Source organism: Phyllostomus discolor, chromosome 2, assembly GCF_004126475.2.
Source record: "Phyllostomus discolor isolate MPI-MPIP mPhyDis1 chromosome 2, mPhyDis1.pri.v3, whole genome shotgun sequence".
In the NCBI taxonomy this organism is placed as follows: domain Eukaryota; kingdom Metazoa; phylum Chordata; class Mammalia; order Chiroptera; family Phyllostomidae; genus Phyllostomus; species Phyllostomus discolor.
In genome coordinates, this window is record NC_040904.2 from 204,723,123 (window position 1) to 204,742,669 (window position 19,547).

The 19,547-nt window shown below is 46.7% G+C and overlaps 1 protein-coding gene across 3 annotated transcripts in view; it reads left to right on the forward strand.

Moving 5' to 3' along the window:
- Positions 1-19,547, forward strand: part of TCP11L2 (t-complex 11 like 2) — a 44,659-nt gene that overhangs the window by 8,096 nt on the left and 17,016 nt on the right. Inside the window, exons 2-7 of one of the 3 annotated variants that reach the window (XM_036019521.1) lie at positions 4,223-4,226; positions 5,319-5,504; positions 8,074-8,206; positions 11,691-11,811; positions 12,847-13,070; positions 14,945-15,081. In XM_036019521.1, coding sequence (XP_035875414.1) covers positions 5,348-5,504; positions 8,074-8,206; positions 11,691-11,811; positions 12,847-13,070; positions 14,945-15,081 — 772 coding nt within the window. In that variant the 5' untranslated portion in view covers positions 4,223-4,226; positions 5,319-5,347. Of the gene's footprint in view, positions 1-4,222; positions 4,227-4,548; positions 4,552-5,311; positions 5,505-8,073; positions 8,207-11,690; positions 11,812-12,846; positions 13,071-14,944; positions 15,082-19,547 lie in introns of all 3 variants that reach the window. The other 2 variants (XM_036019520.1, XM_028533431.2) reach the window with 2 other exon arrangements.

Genomic DNA, 19,547 nt, shown 5'->3' on the forward strand with positions numbered 1-19,547 from the left:
TAAGCTCCAGGTGGCTAATTTATTTTTTTTAAGATTTAATTTATTTATTTTTAGAGAGGGAAGGAGGGAGAAAGAAAGAGAAAGAGAAACATCAATGTGCGGTTGCTGGGGGCCGTGGCCTGCAACCCAGGCACGTGCCCTGACTGGGAATCGAACCTGTGATGCTGTGGTTTGCAGCCCGTACTCAATCCCACTGAGCTACACCAGCCAGGGCTCAGGTGGCTAATTTATATGGAGTGAGTGGGGATATCAGGGAAAGTGACTTTAAAGTCGTAACATTCCATTTCAAGTCTGAATGACAACGAGGAGCCCGTCTTGTGTTCAGGGAGAAGAACATTCCAGGAGGAGAGACCAGCAGGTGCAAGTGCTCTGAAGTGGGAAGTAGGGCTTGTCCGAGGAGCTCAAAGAAGGCCGTGGTGTCTGGAGCAGGGGAGGGTAGCGGGAGAGGGGCACGGGATGAGGCGGGCAAGGCGGGTCACAGAAGGATTGTAAACCACCGCCAGGAGACTTCTTAGGAAAAGGGAAACCTCCTGGAGGAGAACTCTTAAACTGGATGATTTATTTTTCCTCTTTGGAAGGGCTCCAGCCTGTTTCCTGTTTTATTCTGTAGGCAAACAGGACTTTGGGACAAGTCCGACTGTACGGAACTTTTGTAATAGAGTGGCATCTGAGCCGTCAGCAATGGGAACAATCAAAGTCTGAAAACTGCAGGGGACGGAACTGTTTAGAATGAGACCTGACGTTTCAATTTAATACTTTTCTTCTCTTTTAAGCTTTAGCTCAAATAATTTCAAACTTACCAACAAAATTGCAAGAACAGTACAAAGAACTTCCTATTGTCTACCTTTTACTTACATTCACCTATTAACATTTTGCTCCGGATGCTTTATCGTTTTCTCTTTTTCCCCCTCACTTGAGTAATTTGAGGGAAAGTTGCATACATCATACTTTATTCCTGAATACATAATTGCAGTGCATTTATCAACTTGAGTAAGTTTAATGTTGCAATACAGAAGTAGATTCAAGTGTTGTAACAATGTTCTCAATTGACTCAATAATGTCCCTTTCCTCCCTCACAGAGCCCAGTCTAGAACCCTCTATTGCACTCACTGTCAAGTATCTTTTCATCTGGGACATATCCCAGCCTTTCTTTGTTTTTATGACATTGGTATTTTGGGAATTCATAACTTCTTTTAGTAAGAATAAAATAATAGTTGATAATTGATGACCAGGAGCTTAAATACTGACACAGACTATTTCAATTAATCTTCATAACAGTTACAACCAATCTTCCTTCCATCTGTTATTAAACAGGACTGGCCCCCTCAGGTCCCTGCACCCATTACCCCCTCTCTGAAATATCTGTGGTCATTCTGCCATTCATTCCCCTGTTTATTCATTCAACAAGAACTATTTAAGTGTCTGCTGCAGCCCAATCTTTGACCTTGGAAGGAATGGTATAATAATTGCATTTATTATTATTATTAAACATGAAACACTGTGATGAAAAATGTGATTCTCTTTGCATTGTGGCTTACTGTAGTATTGGAGGCTTTGCTTAGACTTATCTTCTGTCTTCATCTTTGACTTTACCTTTGACCTGTGCGTGAATCCTCCAGGTTTGAGATGCCGTGTTCCCGAAGAGTTGAGTGGTTTGCTTGTGAGTTACAGTGGTGAAGATTAAGTAGATCTAAGTTTGTTTGTATGAGAAGCATGACTTTTCTTAAAGAACCAGCCGGGTTCCATTATAGCTTGTTCTAAGAGAGAATCCAAAATCGTTTTAAAAGCAGCCTAATTACCCTCAATGTTTTTTGAGTCAAGTAGCATTGTCCCCAGATGACTTACACAGAAACCCGAGAACAAGAACAGAACAGATGGAAGGAACTTTCAGAAGACCATTTGTACTGGGATGGGCCACTTGCTTTTGGCTTTTGTATTTCAGACAAATGCAAGAATCCTGTCCTAGCCAACTACCAGTCTTGTTTATCTGTAGGGGAACATGTTTTTGTCATCATGGGATGAAACTCTCCTTCCCTCTAGAGTTTTTAATGCCTAAAATGATGATAATAATAACAACAAGAGCAAATAATACTACTAATTACTAACATCTGTATCCTATTTATACCATGCCAGACATCATCCCGAGCACTGCACATACACTAACTAAATGAAATGTCACCCTAGCCCTGTGAGTTAGGTAACATCAGCCTGCCTGTATGAGGAAATGGGCAATTTCCCAATAAAGTAGTAATGGACATTTGGCTTCAAAGAAACGTTTCTGCCTAGATGCACTGAAGCCCAGCGTGGGAGAAACTTATACTGACTAAACAAGTTTCTGAACATTTTGCAGCTTTTAAGTTTTCTGTTGCATTCCCTGTGCTAGAAACTCCGCCGTCCGTGAGTTGGAAAAAAGCATAGTTGCTCGTTGTTAACTGTGTCTGCAATGAGCATATTTAATTTCTTGGAACTTCTAGTGATGCCTCATGGAACTCTGGGTGTATCGCATTTTAGCAATTTCTAGCCGGAGGGAACTTACAGCTGGAAGTCCAGCATGCCGGGAAGAGTGAGGTGAGGAGAGCAGATGGGATGTGCAGAAAGCCACACAGGAAAGTAATGACAAACGCAGGCCTCATCTTCGACTTCTGCCTTCCAAGGTGGATCTTTTATTTTTTAAATCTTTGTACTTGGTTGCCTTGTTAAACACAATTAAGAAAACCCACAAAGTGTGCTGCTCAGCTGCAGTAGAAAAATGAAACAGACGGCTAGTAATTAGAATGGGTGATTTTATGGTGAAATCAATCCGATGGATTAATGTATGAATTAACCTACTTCATAAATTCCAGTGGATGAAAGCTTTTATGCACTTTTACTTGGAAAAACAGCCAAAGCAAAGAGAAAGAAGAGTAGGTCACACGTAGCACAATTGTTATCATGGAACGACTGAAAAAAATAAAAAAGTGGAAACACAGTTTAGGATTTTCAAATAAGAATGTGATAAGGACCAGGGAATGTTAAGTCTTAAACCTAACAAGGCAGGTTTCAGCGTGGGTTCTCTGCTCCGGTGCTGAACTCTGGCAGCACCAGGCCTGTGCAAATGGGTAGTGCTATCAGTTTGCAAATGTTCTGGTTGAGGCTGCACCAGATGGGATTCAGTGATTCCAATTCCGCTGACGCTGAATGGATACTTGTCACGTAGCTGACACTGGCGGTGGACGAGATATAGCTCCTGCCTTGCCAAGGAGAGTTGGACGTAGCCGTGGGGGACAAATCACCGTGCAGGTGACTAAGCACTGTCATGAAGATACAAGAGATGTGCTGCGGGGTTACAAAGAAGAGTGCCCTTGGCCCTGGCCAGAGAACAGAGGGAAGGCTTTCTGGAGGAGGTGGCATTTTTAAGAAATGCCATCCATGAGAAGTAAAATACTGGCAAAGTGAGAAAGCCGGAGGGAAGGGCAAGCATTCACCTCATGCAGGATCTGGGGTTTGGTGGAAGTGAAAGGATTGGGGCACATGCTTTCCTTTTGTCCTCCCCGCTCCTCCCCAAGCAGATGGGAGTTCAAGCTCAAGTGGAATCTAGGTTGCATGGCATAAAGGAGGCTCAGGGCTATTTTGTAGCCCGTGTTCGTGGTGGGTGGCCAGCCTTGGGACTGTGGGGTAAGGTGAGTGCCTCTACCTGGTAGCTTCCTGGCAGCCACACTCGACTCCTTGCCTTTTGGTCTGCAGAGGCAACCTCCAAGTTAGTGGTTTTCCGTCTGTGCAAGTGGTGGGCCCAGCAGAGGGGCATTTCTATGAGTGGTGGGTCTGAAGAAGTTGGTTTCGGTGAGGTCAGGTGCAAATGCCCTTGAGCTTCTGACCCTTACGCAGTCCCTCTCAGGCCCGCTCTTGTCTACCACCCAAGAGATAAAGAGTGGCACTCTTTCTCCCAACAAAGGCTAGATTCCCCCTCAATCCCAGCCCTGCCGGCCTCTCCTTTCTCATGTTTCCTCAGCAATGTCTTATTTTGCCTTTTCTTGCATTCTGGCATCTGGCACACACCGTCTTAGGTAACTGCACTTGAGAGCCATGAGAGCAGGGCCCTGTCTGTTCTGTTCACTGTTAGTTTCCCCGGGGACTGGTACACGGCAGGCACCCGGTAAGTAAGGAGAGGAATCTCGGCAGAAACTGCGGGTTTCCCAGGCACGCTAGGCGCAGCTGTGGTTTCGCATCCTGGCAGCTTTAAAAGCTCTGTGCACCTCATCGCATGAGCTGGTTCAGGTCTAGAGACACTCAGGGAGCCCTTACTGTCATTACTGTCCCTTTAGGATTTGACAGGCCTTTTCTCCTCGGTGTCAGCTGACACCGCACACACATGAAGGCCAGCTTTCTCACGGGCCCGGCTGAGGCTCCTGGGTTTAGGCCGGAGCATCCCGTGTGCCCAGGATCTCCATTCGAGGGGCGATGGGGCCCGACTGCTCTGCCCTACGAGGCAATCTGAGGTTCCAGCGGCGGCACTGAATGTAGACCTCAAGGGCTGGTTTTATGTCACAGTAAGTCCGCTTGTCCCCGGAGTCTGTCCCCCGTGGCCTGTGAATCAAGACCTTCTGTGCCTGTTTGTCCACTGGGCTGGTAGCGAGTACTCCGTGAATTGTCAGGTGCAAACCAAGTGTCGGTCCTTACTCTTCGTATCGTGGCAGTCCATGGGAAGAAGGAGAAGAACCTAAGGACTGGCCTTTAATTAGCCGTCTCCTTTCCTCAGGAGGCTCGCAGACAACTAATGAGGCTGATCTCAAAAATATTTTATCCAAAACAAAGACACGGGAACAGTAACGGTAGCTAACAGCTGAGTGCCGCACTACACACTTTAATAAGATGAATCCGGGTTCAGCCCCATTTTACTGATGAGGTAGGAAGGTCAGTGACTTCCTCAGGGTCACGTGGCAAAAGACTGCATGACCTTCTCACCTAGTCGGTCTGACCACAGAGCCACGCGCTTTTACTCTTCTTACCTTCCCACGTCGTAGCAGCCCAGGAGGAGTGACTGTGTTCCGCGCTTTGTTTTCTGAGGGCCCGTTGTCACGGAGAGCCCGCGTTCGCATGGGGGATGTCCTGAGTTAAGCTCACACCTGCGGTTGTGGAACCCCTTTTCTGGAAGGCAGTCTTGAAGGCCTAGTGACAGCCTGGCTGGGGTGCTGCTGTGCGGAGCACTAGGTCACCCTCTGGGAGCCTTTCCCACTCTGCGACACACACGACGCGGCGTCTGCCCTGGAGGAAGCTCTGGCACCTCCGGTGAAGCATCGCAGAACGTTGACATGGGGTCTGTTTGTCTGTGCAGGGTCCAGCTCTTCACCCCACACACAAGTGACACAAGATGCCCTTCAATGACGAGAAGCAGTGTGTGGGTGAGGACCAGCCCAGCGACGCGGACTCCTCCCGGCTGTCCGAAAGCACGGCCTCGCTCAGCGACTGTGAGTGCTCCAGGCAGAGCTTCACCAGCGACTCCTCCAGCAAGTCCAGCTCTCCCGCCTGTAAGCTGACTGGGTGCAGAGGCTGGGGGCAGTGGGCTGGCTCTGGCCCGTGTGCTGGGTGTCAGCACGGAGAGAGGACCGCGCCCTCGCTGCTGTGGCTCAGTGGGTGGGGCGTGCACCCAGGAACTGGAGGGTTGCGGGGACTGGGGCGTGCAGGGGCGGCGGAGCAGTGATCCTCTTGCACATCACTGTTTCTCCCCCTCCCTCCCCGCTCTCTAAAAATAAATCAATAAAATCCTTAAAAAAAATAGAAAAGACTGATATCGGAGTACAGACTTCCCCTTCTTTCTAGATGCAGCGGAACAGTACCGCAGAGGCCTTGCAGCTGTCCTGTGCACGTTGTCAGGAGTAAATAGCCCCTAAAATTGACAGCCCACCCTTTTTCTCCCCATCACTGTGTCTGACGTGCTTTGATTTGACTGTAAATCAACCCCACCTGTCTTTCTCAAGTACTCAAGGGCAATCCAGCCCTTGACATCATGACGTCACTTCTTGGGCCGCATCCAAGGATAAATTCAAATTGGTATTTTCTGATAATTTCTGATTTACATGAAAGGAAAGTTGCCCCAATTCAAGGGTCAGGGAGGAAGTGAAATAATCTGAAGGATTTCCTGCTGATTTCGAAAAACGTTGTGCAAACCACACCAGAGAAGTGCCCACAAGGAGAGTTACTGTGTGCACTTAGGAGGGCGAGAAAGAGTTCAAAGAGTGGCCCCGGTGAAGGGAGACATCTTGTTTTTTTGTTTTTTGGATTTTTTTTTTTGGTATGTGGAAGCTAGTGATGTATAAAGCAGGTGCATTTGTCTTTGTTTTTTTAAAGCTTTTTAAATTGGCACTTTTGATAGAAAATAGAATACTTAAGCTGACAAAGCAAATGCAGAAAAAAGCAACTAACGTTTACTATGATCAAATGCCCACTTCCAAAAAGTCTGTCCATTTGTATTTATTTTCATTTGTACATTCTCATGTTTAACTATCGGAAAGGTGCGAAGTGCAGAGAAAGGAAAACCCCGCCTGTGCGATCGCCCAGCGCGGACAGCTGGCCGCGCTCTGTCCCGCCTTCGTCCTTCACAGGGACGTGCGTGTGTGTGTGCATGTGTGTGTGTGTGCGTGGGCTCTTCTCACTCGGTGGCACTGCTGGAACATTTACTCATGAAAGATTGTTTTTTAAAACATTGTTTTTTTGTGACGACTACTGCTTTAAGCGAATCTATGATAAATTTATTTAACAGCTGATTTATCATTGGACTTGTCATTCTTTTTTTTTTCCTGTTCTAAATAGTGTTTCATGAACATCTTGGTGCCTTGAGCCTCTCCAGGAGTTCCTTCGATATAATTGGGTCATTGGACCAAGGGGTACAGACATTTTTAAGGAGATTCTCAATGGGATGGAGAATTGGCAAAAGAATTTGCTAGTAGCCACTCAGCTCAGCTTTCTGTGCTTTTTCTTACTCTTTATGTTCCATACGAGGTTGATGTCTCTCAAAGGGAACCTAGGAATCCCGAGGAAGAGTTTTACTAGTTCTGTGTATTGCCATGTTCTCTTCCTCCTCCTCTTAAGGTTGTTTTAGGTAGCAAAGTATTACTAGGCAGTACTGTTATTTGAGGTACTAGTTTTCAATCCATAGGCGCTATGAGTTCCAACAGTGATTTTAAAAGGACCTGATATATTAGAATAATTTTTTAGAATGATCTTTAGAAATGAATAATTATTTACTACTTCCTTCTGAGGTGTACATCATGAAGCTTACCAGAATTATTTTTAGTCATCTGCATTTATTGACTTCTTATGCAGTTCCTCTTTACCCAAATTACCTTATTGAATCACCTCAGGACCACCCTGTAAGGAGGTCAGTCATGTCTCAGTGAGGTCAGATGACAGCTGCCAGTCGGCAGAACTTAGAACCACATCTAAGCATTATGCTGTACAGCATATATTTTTAGAAATTGTATTAGTTTTAAAAAGTTATTTCATATTGTCTGCTTAAATTAATGAGACTTATAAATTACCAATAAAAAGTAGTTATCCGTTTCCCCTGTATTACATGTAATAAAGGCAAATATAATAGGTACAAAAATGAGGTGATTTGATTTAAAAATTAACAGCCTATGTCCATAAGATTGTTTCAGAAACACTGAAACTTTATCAATGCAGTAACTGCAGCCATCAGAGGAGTTCTTACATTTTTTAAAAAGATTTTATTTATTTATTTTTAGAGAGGGAAGGGAGGAAGGAAGAGAGAAAGAGAGAAACATCAATGTACAGTTGCTGGGGCCGTGGCTTGCAACCCAGGCATGTACCATGACTGGGAATCGAACCTGCGACACTTTGGTTCACAGCCCGCGCTCAATCCACTGAACTATGCCAGCCAAGGCTGAGTTCTTACATTTTTGAAGTCAAATGTTGAGCAGGGGAATCCACCTATTTCAGTGTATATTCCTCTTACTTGTAAAGGCCCGAAAATACATGTGGGGATAACTTACACTCCAGCTGCGTGAGGAGGCTTCGCTGGGTGACACCTTCTCCTCCGCCACATTAACTGACTGCTTTTTGCGTTTGTCCCAACAGCAAGCCCTCCCAGGGTTGTAACCCTTGACGAAGTGATGGCTACAGCGAAGAACCTAGTCAACTTGACTCTTGCTCATGAGATTGCCGTCAATGAGAACTTCCAGGTGAAGCACGCTGACCTCCCTGAGAACAGGTAACCCAGTAGCATTTGTACTGCAGCCTGTGTGTGTGTGTGTGTGTGCGTGTGTGTGCATATCCACACTGGTTCCTGGAAGTTCTCGTGTAATAGTGAGTGGGAGTAGATCTTATCCGGCTCTCTAACACGGTCTTATCCTTGTTTTTAAAACCATTCATCTGGGTACCTGTTTCCCATGATCTTTAAAACTCAGCTTGTGTGTCACTTCCTGAGGGAAGCTTTTCCTGACACTCCTGAGCCCATTAGACACATGACTTCCCCTCGCTAAAAACTCCCGTAGCTCCCTCTCCCTTCCCTTTGTTAAGATGCCATGGTTTTATGTTCGGTGTCCGACCTTCCTACCTGATCCAGAGCACCGTCAATGGAGGAACTCCCGTATGTCTATATTGTTTGCTCTATCCCCGTTACCTGGCAGAGTACCTGACATATAATACGTGCTCAAGCAATATTTGCAGATTGACTTACTGAAAACCAGTATTTACATTGTGAAAGACACATGCAGCTGGGTTGCCAGAGTGCTAAGAAAAGGCATTCTAGAAACCCCTGGCTGTACAATGGAAACCACAGCTGCATACGCTCCCCTGTTTAACCTCACCACCAAGGTACCGTTAGTTACAGATACACCCTTATGTCCTATGGCACCCTCTCCAGCTTCAGTGGCTGGGACAAAGGAAAGCCTTGTGGCCGCTAGTTACTACAGATCTTCAGAGGCAAAGTTGGCTCACGGGTAATGGCACTGAACCTTCAACCCTACAGCGCCATTTATAAACCCGAGACATTCTCTCTGTCACTTAAGACAACAAGTAGTATTTGGTTCCATTCAGAACTTTTGTACTTGTTTGAAAGCAGGACAACAGTGAACATAAAAGGTTTTAGAATATAAAATGTGGTTCATAGTCCTTCTGCTCCTGGGATGTTCCTAAGAATCCGTAACATTTTTTTCAGATTACTGGCCACAGTAGGTGTATCTGTTTGTTTTTCTGTGGTGACTGCGTTTCATCGTGATCCTTTATACCAGCTCTACCTCTGCCCCTCTGGGTCAGGTCACTCTTGTCTCTGGAGTAGTTCTGTCCTAACTAGTCACCCCTCTCCATTCTTACTTAGTTCCTTCACATCCACGTGATAGCCATTGAGGCTTACTAAAGGGTAAATCAGATTAGATCATTTCTCTGCTTAAAACCCTTCAGTGGTTTTCTAGTGCACTTGGAATAAAAACACAGGCTCTTTACTGTGGCCCACAAGGCCCTCCTTCCCCAGCCCCTGTCTCTTGATCCTTGACCTCCTGCCTGCCCGTCTGCAGCCACACTGGCTTCCTTGAGGATCTCAGAGGCTGGGGGGGGGGGGGAGGGCAATTTTATTGTGTCCCAGGGATTTTGTCCTCCTTCTTTTTCCCGGCTCTTCCCCTAGATCTTCACCGGCTACTTTCTTCTCCCCCTTCAAGCCTCAGTTCAAGGATCACTGTCTCAGAGAAGTTTTCTTTAGATGTTCAGCAAAATTATCACCCTCCTCATCACCATCTACCACCTTGTCTGACTCGGTCTTCCTCGGAGCTCTGAAATTGTCTTATTTTAATGTTGTTTTTTTCTTTTCCTGTTAACATGTACACATTCTAAGGGCAGAGATTTCTTTTCACTATAGTCTCTCCAGCATCTAATATAACGCATACCACATAGTGAATGTTGAACAAACATTTATTGACTGACTAATAAAAAATGTTTGAAGTGAAAACTAGCACGTTTTATGAAGTACAGCAAAAGACAACTAGGGGATACTGTACTTTAATTCAAAAGTTGCAAACATACGCCGCAGTAAAGGTGCTTTAGGATCAGACAGACCCTGGGGCTCGACTCCTCACTCTGCTGAGACCACGCCTGAGCCTTACGCTCCCCGAGAATGAGGTGGGGACTGCCGCACTCACTTTAAGGCCATGCTCGGGGGCACATGAGTGCCTTGCACATGCGTTTTCTCGATCCTGCGGAAAGTAGGAGTCCTCTTCCCTTCATTCTCTTCCAGAGCTACAAAATGTGAGCGAGGGTAGAACAGCATGCAGAGTTAAGGCACATGGCCTGTGTTTAAAAATGGCACAGCATGTTAGGAACCGTTGATTTCTTCAGATGACTCTCCACAATGGCCCGATTGTTACTTTTTGAAATATGGGTGACTCATATCTTACCAAATATTTTCTTTGGGGAAAAAACTTGGTCAAATAAGTCAGGTTTCTGATACCCAGTAGGAATGCTTATAAATGATTTAGTTGATCTCATGCCCTCCTCCCCTCCTTCTTGTCCCATCCCGGAAAATTAAAGACCTAAAAAGCATCTTTCAGCCTTCAGGGAAACATAAATTAAACTCAGATGTCCCTGAGGGAGGGAGCCATAAAGTTGTTTTAGCTCATTCCCGGTGGTTCCGCCGAGGCCACGTACTTGAGGCTTGTGACGTGAACAGCTGAGGTCCGTCCCGCGGTGTTCGCCTCTGTAATTGTGCGGTGGTGGCTCAAGAGAGTCTCAGACATCGGAAATGGCGTTCGTGTTGAGTTAAGCTTTAACATTTAAAGTGCCTGAGCGGAAGGTAGTATTTGTAGTTACAGAAGCAATCTTAATACACTCCTCAAAAAGCTCATTTTTCATTTCTCCTAACATTATTATATATTTAGCTATTTGCAGTTTAAAGAGAGAAAGTAGGAGCTATGCCACACTATCCTGTCAAATTGCTAATTCACTCACCATGCATTTATCGAACATTGAGTATAGCCAGGTATCTAGAGGAAGCTGTGGCCTCTCCCTGGGAGAGGTGCACACCCTGTGGGAGGGCGGAGCCTGGTAAGTAGTTCTAGGGCAGGGAAGCATGCCCTGTTCTCGGAGCTGTTGCAGAGCGGTGGAGCAGTTCAGTAGGGATGTGTATTTTAGTGTGCACCTATTTTAGGGCTTTGACATAAGGGGTGAAGCAAGATGACCCTCTATGCTATTGTGAGCTCTTCCTAGGAAGCTCCTATTTCAGCAGTTTGGTCTGGCTTAACTTTAAATGGGACATCGAAGCTGAAATTGGCAGGCCTTCAAATGCATGTCTCCTTGGGGTCAGTCTGTTCTGTGCCACAAAACTTCAGCTGTTGAGGAAAGAGCAACTTTGTCACCACATCCCAAAAATCTAGAATGAGTCTAAGAATCTGTGTGAAAGAGTAGCTAGGTGAATTACAATATCTCCTTAGGACAGGATTGCATGTACTTATGAAAGGAAGGCTGGGGAATCATGACAATATTAAGTGAAACAAGCAAGTATAAGCAATAATATTGTACTTACCGGGTGCTCTATGTTAAAACTATACATTAAAAATGGAAATAATGGAATTATGGGCAATTTCGTTCAGTTTTTCTAAGATTTCTACTATGAACATATATCCCTCTTAGGAAAACAATGCCCACTTGAAAGAACAATCTATATTGTTCCCGTAGCTTTAAGAGAATAATCTATATCGTTTCCACAGCTTGGCCAGCCGAGTGAAGAGCATTGTCCACCAGGCCTACTGGGATGTCCTGGAATCAGAACTGAACGCTGAGCCTCCCGAGTACGACCACGCCATCAAACTGTTTGAAGAAATCAGAGAGGCAAGTTGACCTTGTCTGTATTAATTAATCATTGTTTTCCCTCCAGACTCTCTTCATGTCCTCCAAAGAGCGCTAGAGACTCTTTTTAAAAAACGGAGCACGTTCAGTCCCTGGGGGGGTTTTCCCTGCACCTCCTAGAGTGGGGCGGGGGAGGGGAAGCGGGGCAGTGGCGGAACGCACGGCGATGCCACCGCGCTCCCAGGTGTGGTGGTTGAGACCACGGACTCTGGAGTGGGATAGTCCTGGTCTGGTGGTGGCCTCTCCCTCTTTAAGTCTTACTTCCCCAAACACTTACGTTGTAAGGATTGAACGAGGTGACCGTTACTGTTTTAGCTAACATTGACAAGACACTTGCTGTGTGCGAAGCATCAGACTGTCCGTTTATCCTTACCGTCATGCTGTGAGGTGGTGACACCTGTTGTTCTATATGAAGAAGCCAAGTTCCCTGCCTTGCCTGGGGTCGCACAGCTTTGAGGGGTGGGTGGAAAGGGGTTTGAAACCGAGTCACTCCGACTCAGAGTGCCCCTGCCCGTGTGCTCTGTGCATAACTACCGCGTCTGCTGCGTGCTGGGTATTCAGTAGAGGTTGCTTCTGTAATGTACTTATTTTCCATGTAAAATATGATATACTGTTCTAATGGAGCCCATGGGGGGAGGGGTTCTGTCTGCTCCTCTTCGATGCGTCCTTTTGGAGCCATTTTCTGCAGCTTGTTCTTTGTTTGCAGAGTTCGTCTGTAAGCCGTTTGAAGTTCCTCTGTAATGTTGCTTCCTTACTCTGCTTTTATTCTGAGAGAATCAGTAATTTCCCACGACAGGGATGGGGGGCTTAAATTCAGAAGCTAGATCTTTCTTTTTGGGATGGAGACCCTGGAATGCTCTGATCCACCACCCAGTCCATGCAGACTTCCTCTGTGGCATCCAGGGCACTGAAATGTGGACAAGGAGCTTGGTCATCTAGACACTGAAATTAAAAAAAAAAAGACCACCTTTATTCACGTAACGATGCTGTTCATTTCCCCTCCCTTTTCCCGTGTAGATTCTCCTGTCCTTCCTGACTCCCGGTGGTGGGAACCGGCTGCGCAACCAGATCTGCGAAGTCCTGGACACGGACCTCATCAGGCAGCAGGCCCAGCACAGCGCCGTGGACATCCCGGGCCTGGCCAGCTACATCATCAGCACGATGGGGAAGCTGTGCGCTCCCGTGAGGGACGACGACGTCAGGAAGCTGAAGGCCACGGGCAACATCGTGGACGTGCTGAGGTTAGCACTTCCGCCGCTCAAGTTTTCCTAGAGTGCCTGGGAGTTCCCGAGGGAGGGAAGCGTGGGGGATGAGGAACACAGAGTCAAGAACGGCTGGTCTCTCAGGGGGATCCTTTGCCCCCGGGGGAAACAAGCAAACAAGGGTGAAGTCACTCATTTGGTGTGTACGTAAGTTTTCAGGTAGAAGGATCTGTCAGGGTTGTTAGTTGGCGTGTGCTGGGCGTTAGGGACGCAGTGATGAAAAAGACAGAGATGGTCCCTGACCCCCGGGGAGTGTGCGGTCTTGTGGGGAGACGACAGACCCTGCACGAGGGATTACGGCTGCAGTAAGTGCTGCGGGAGGGGTAGTGAAGGGGTTAGGGGAGCCTCCAGCAGGGAGACCTAGTCACCAATCCAGACAGGCATCTTTATTAGGATAGTGCCAGCACTATAATGCAGAACCCCGAATTCTCAGTTCCCGATAAACCAACACAAATTTGTCTCTCATTCATGGCACAGTGCAAGCCAGGGGTTCTTGGTCAGGCAGCCTTCCACGTGCCATTCAGGGACTCGGGCTCCTCCTTGCCCAGGTCCTCGGAGCCCTTTACATTCAGCTGGCGCATGGGAAGGAGATCACGGGGCAGTTACAGCCCGTGTTTACCCACCTCGGCCCAGAAGGGACACCTTCCACGGACTGACTAGTACCGTGGTCCCGCCTAGAGTGAGAAGGCAGGGGGTCTGGGAAGCGAGGTGGCTGTCTGGGAATGCATTTCCCAGCCACAGATCCATGCAGTGGAAGGGGGCTGTGGATCTTGGGTGGTCAGCTGGCCACCTCTGCCTCAGCTTGCCTGAGGAAGTGAGAATCGAACCTGGCTGTGCAGACAGTAACTACTTTGTGACCCTGGAGGAAGGAGGGGTCTGCAATAGTTTTCGCCATTGAGGGGAACTCTTCTTTGTGTGTGTGTGAATATGGCCACAATGGTGTATACGTCCTATGTAACAGTGTTGGGAAGGTAGGAAAAGGAAACGGTGTGTAGCAGCAGGTAGCTTACTTTATGACCTCAGGCAAGTTGACAGCCTCTCAAAGTCACTTTTCCCCACCTTTAAAATGGGCTTTCTGTATCCTTAGAGCCGAGCCCAGCTCTGGCAAGTTGCAGTTCTTCAGTTGCAGAATCTTTGCTTCTGGTCGTTTTATTACCTGTGTGTGTGTGGTATCAGGTCTGTGTGTTCATCTCGGTCATTTATTGAGCACCTACTGGGTGGCACTGTCGCCTACATTTTACATTTGTTACCTCATTCACTCTTCATAGCATCCCTCCAAGGCTGGTCTTGTCCTCCCCTTTCAGAGGTGAGAACACTGAGGCTCAGGGACATTGAGTAACCTGTATCTGGCCACAGAGCTGGGTTTGAGCAGTGGGTTGCCCAACTCTGAAAGGAGGTATTTTTTCCCCTGTGCCTCGCTGCTGCATCTTTTCTTTCCTTTTCTTTTGTCTAATTCCCTTAGGAATAGCAACTACATACACTATGTTAAGACTCCTTAACATTTCAGGGGCGCTCAAGTAAAAATTCCTTATTGAATCTTTTTCGTCTCATTGTCAAGACTCATTGTGTATACTTCGCAGTGTCTTTCCATCAGTTCAGAACCGGATGTAATGGCTCAGCTGGAGGTACTATGTTTGCTAAAGCAAACACTCTTGAGAGCTACAGACAGACAGATTTGGAGTGTGTGTGTAATACAGCCTATGAAAGGTGACCTTGCCAAATGGTGATTGGAATTTAAAAACCATTTTGGGGATGTTTAGGTTTTTTTCCAGCTGGAAAATAGGTAAACATCAGTGAATTTCAGATTAATTTCTTAATCACCTCTCTAACTATTTTAATGCTCACATTTGTAGACAAATATTTCAAGTCCTGGAACTCATGAGTATGGACATGGCCAATTTTCTGATCCGGAGTTTCAGACCACATTTTCAGCGCCAGCTGGTGGACTATGAGAGAAGCAAGTTCCAGGAAATTTTAGAAGAAACTCCAAGTGAGTACCAGATATTGTCTATTTATTTTGAAATTAGGTGAAAATATGACATCTTACATCTTAAGAAGCATTTGTGAAGAATTTCATTCTTTCTGTGAAACATTATCTTTTTAACTTTTAAAATTGACATCACAAACTTGTAGCTGTTACTGTGTCCTAGGAACTGTGCCAGCACTATTCATTTCTTTATGCCTGAAAACAATATTTATCAAGTGTCAATATTTACTGAGCACCTGTAATGCACCTACAAGCACTGTTCATTTCTTTATGCTTGAAAACAATATTTACTGAGCACCTGCTGCATCCCGGACACTGCTTAGGTGCTGTGGATACTCAGTGAACTCAACAGAACGCAGTTGTGACCCCCAAGGAGCTGACCTTCTAGTGGACAAGCAGACTTATGTTATCGGCTGCGTTATGAAGTGCTATGAAGAAAATTGGATAAAGGGACAGACAAAAGGGGTGCATGAGTGAGAGTGGGGAGTGTTGTGTTGGTTTTGTTTTTGCTTTTGTTTTTGTTTAAGGTGAGGCAGACTGGGAAGGCCTGTCTCACAAGTAACATTTGAGCAGAGTTCTCAAAGGAAAGAGGGGTGTGAAGATGTGGGGTAAGAACTTTCCAGCCAGAAGTAGCTGCAAACACAAAGGCCCTGAAGCAGAAACTTGTCTGTGAGATTGCACAAACACAAGGCCAGAAAGAGTGGCTGGCGTCGAGTCGGCAAGGGGAGAGTGGTTGGAGATGAGGCCACGGGGTAGACAGTTCATATAGAGCCTCGTTAGGACATGAGAGGAATTTAGATTCATGCCAAGTGTGATGGGGCGTCCTTGGAGAGTTCTGAGCAGGGAAGCAACATCTGACTTTCATTTGAAGGAATACTGCAGCTCTTGGGTAGAGAATAGATTATGTGCAGCAAGGAGGGAAGCAGTTGGGTGGGGTGGCAGTTGCTCGAGCAAGACATGATGGCGGCTTGGTCAGGTGCTGGTGAGGGAAGTGGTACGAAGAGGTCATGGTCTGGATGTGTTTTGAAAGTGGAATAGCTGTATTTCCTGACAGTTGGATGAGGGGGGAAAAGAGGAGTCGAGGATGACCCTAAGGGTTTCACCTGAGCATCTAGGTGAACAGTGGTGCCTCTGAGCGGGGTGGGGAAGATGAGGGGAAGGAAGGTTGGGAGAAGCTGCGGAATCAAGTTTAGTTTTAGACAAATGATCTCTGAGGTCTAGTTCGATAACAACATGGGGATGTCAGGCAGGCTTTTGGATACAAGAGACTGGAACACTGGAGAACAGAGACACAGCAGTGCACTCGGGGATCATCAGCATGTTTGTGGCAGATAAGGTCATGGAGCTAGATGGCATGTATAAAATGTTTACCACATTCTAAGCTCCTTACCTGTATTAACTAATTTACTCTTTACAGTACCTTTAGGCAATCACTCCCCATTTTATGGATGAGGAAACTAAGGCCCAGGGAGGTTCAATCACTTGCCTCCATAATACAGCTTGTACGTTGTAGAGTGGGATTCACCCAGGTGGTCTGGCTCCTTGGCCCTTGCTTTTACCCACAGTGTTACACTGGGTGAGATCGCCTAGGCAGTGAGCGCAGGTACTGAAGGGGCCTGACCTGGGACTCCAGGGCATCTAGGGCTGAAGAGAAGGGCCAAGCAACTGAACCAGGGGAGTAGTCAGAGGTAAAGACAGCCAGAAGAGAGTGGTGTCCCGTAAGATGAGAAGAAAGTGTTTGGAACACGAAGACATTATCAGCTGTGGTAAGTGCTGCTAAATGGTCAAGAAAAACCAAAGCCAAGGCTTGGTCACAAGATATAACTACATGAGGATCCTTGGTAACCTTGATGGTAACCCCCTAGCCCGTGAACTAGTGGGCACCAGAGCTGGACTGGGAGGGGTCAAGGAAGAGTGGGAGTAAGGGAGGTATTGTTTCATTGAATCCACACAGTTACTCAGCGGGGGTAGGTAGATATCCTCATTTTGCAGGCAAGGAGCTGAGATTTCACAGCTGGCAAAAGACTGGCTAACTGGTTCTCTCGTTAGCAAACCCTGGACCACAGACCTTATTTGTTGTCTGGCCTTGGATTGACCATGGTCTAAGGCTGAGTTAGGTGACCCACCCACCTCACTCCACCCCCAGAGGCCCGACCTCTGTCAAGGTAGTCAATCCAAAGCATTGTGTAAACCAAACCAAACAGGAGCCACTTGCACAGGGGCTCCAGCGGGCTGGAGAGTGACCAGGAAAGAGCATGGGTCACAGAGGGTCACACGAGGAACAGTCAGTGAAACTGGGTGCTTCTGCTTGGTCCCAGGGAGTCTCAGGTGAGCCACGGGCTCTGCCCTGCTGACAGTGATTCAGGGACTTCGGTTAAGCTCCGCGGGGCTGAGGAGGACCCATGGACGGGAAGTAGCCGTCAGCCGGGTTTGGCCTTACTAGCAGCTGGAGTTGTTTAAACACTGGAATGGGCTGCTCTTTCATAATAGTAGTCAATCCTAGCTACATTTCATCTGAGCACTTAGTAAGTGCCAAGTTCTTACTGTATGTGAAACACTCCATTTATTAGCCCATTCAAGCCTCCCAAGAGCCCTGTGAAGCCAGTACTATTATCACCCACTGGTCACAAATGAGGAAGTTGAAGTTAAGGTCCCTAACCCCAGGTGGCTGCTGGTAGGTAGTGAAGCCTGTGAACCCAGGTGTGTCTCTGCCCCAAAGCACGTGTGTTCGGCCACGGCACGACGGCCACGGCATGACACCGCTCTCTTCCAGCGAGACAGCACCTGTCTTCGGAGGGTTGGCGGAGGGCACCCTGGCATGGGGGGGGGGCAGTGCAAGAGACTGGATGACGTCTCAGGGTCCTTCTGCAACAAAGAGGCTCCGACGTCAGGGCTCCCTTGTTTTAGATCCAGAGAGAGAGAAGGGTTCAGGGAAGTGGAACCCCACACAGAGCCTGAATCTGGAACCTGAACTCGAGTTTGTTCTCAGTAGTGTTTTCCTGAGACTTGGTAGCCAGTGTCATGTGCGTGCCTGTGTGTGTGTGTGTGTGTGTGTGTGTGTAAACACATGTGCAAATGTCTCTGTGTTTTGAATAAAGATCGCCTGGAATCTTGAGCAAATTCCTAGTATAGGATTGAATGACAGTTTTGTTTGTCTCCGATGATTCGTTTCTCTCCTTAAAACCTAGACTTAGTGACTTGTGGTTCATTTGCACCTTTCACATTGACTCGGATATTTCGGGAGATTTAAGAATAGAATAAATCCAGCTGTGCATGTAGGGCATCACTGCCCAGCTCCAAATATGTCCCCAGAGAAGTCGAGTCCTGATGCAGAGTGTATGTCACTTGTTAATTATATCCTTAAGTGACTGCCAAAAGTCGGCCACGGAGCCCCAGTGTCAAAATAAGAGCCTCACAGTATCACACAGAAAGACAATTGGAATTTGTATATAGATGATTTTTGTAAAATAAGTATTGGAAAATTAATACAGAGATGTACTCTGAGTTTCTGAATTGACCCCAAGATTTTACTTTTCTGACCAATTTTATTTTATATGTGCATCTGCCTTATTTAAAATACACCCAAGAGCTCTGGCTGGTGTGGCTCGGTTGATTGGAGCATCATCCCATAGATGGAAAGGTCATGGGTTCGATTCCTGGTCAGGTCCCATCCCCAGGTTGCAGGTTCAGTCCCCGGTCGGGTATGCATGAGGAGGCAGCCCATCCACGTTTCTCTCTCCCACTGCTGGTCCTCTCCCTGCCCCTCCCTCTCCCTTTGTTTTTCTCTCTCTAACAACACAATGAAAAAATATCCTCGGGTGAGGATAAAAAAATAAATAAATAGAATACACCGAAGAGATTTCATGTATATGTGGAATCTAAAGTAAAAACTGCAAAAACAAATGAACAAACAAAACAAACTCATAGATACAGAGAACGTTTTGATGGTTGCCACATGGGAGGGGCATCGGGGGGATGGGCGTAAAAAGGGAAGGGATTGAGAAGCACAGACTGGTGGTTACAAAATAGTCCTGGGCATGTAAAGTGTAGCACAGAGAATATAGTCAATAATGTTGTAATAACTACAGGGTGGGGCAAAAGTAGGCAGGTGTTCATATGGGAAATAATACAGTAACTAATAAGCAGTGATACAAGAGTAAAACTCTGTGTTTCACATACGCACAATTGTAAACGGACTTTTGCATTACCCTGTGTGCATGGTGTTAGATGGGTAGTCAACTTACCGGGGTGGTCCCTTCATAGGTTATCTAACTATCTGATCATGGTGACGTAAGACAAAAGTTCATCCTGTATGATTTCATTTTTATAAAACCGTAGACAAAGCAAGCTGCTCCCCAGTGACAGAAGGCAGATCCGTGTGCTGGGGGATGGTGAGGTGGGGGTGGGGGAGAGAGAGAAGTGGGGATGATTACAGGTGCACCAGGAATCTTTGGGGGGTGATGCGTATG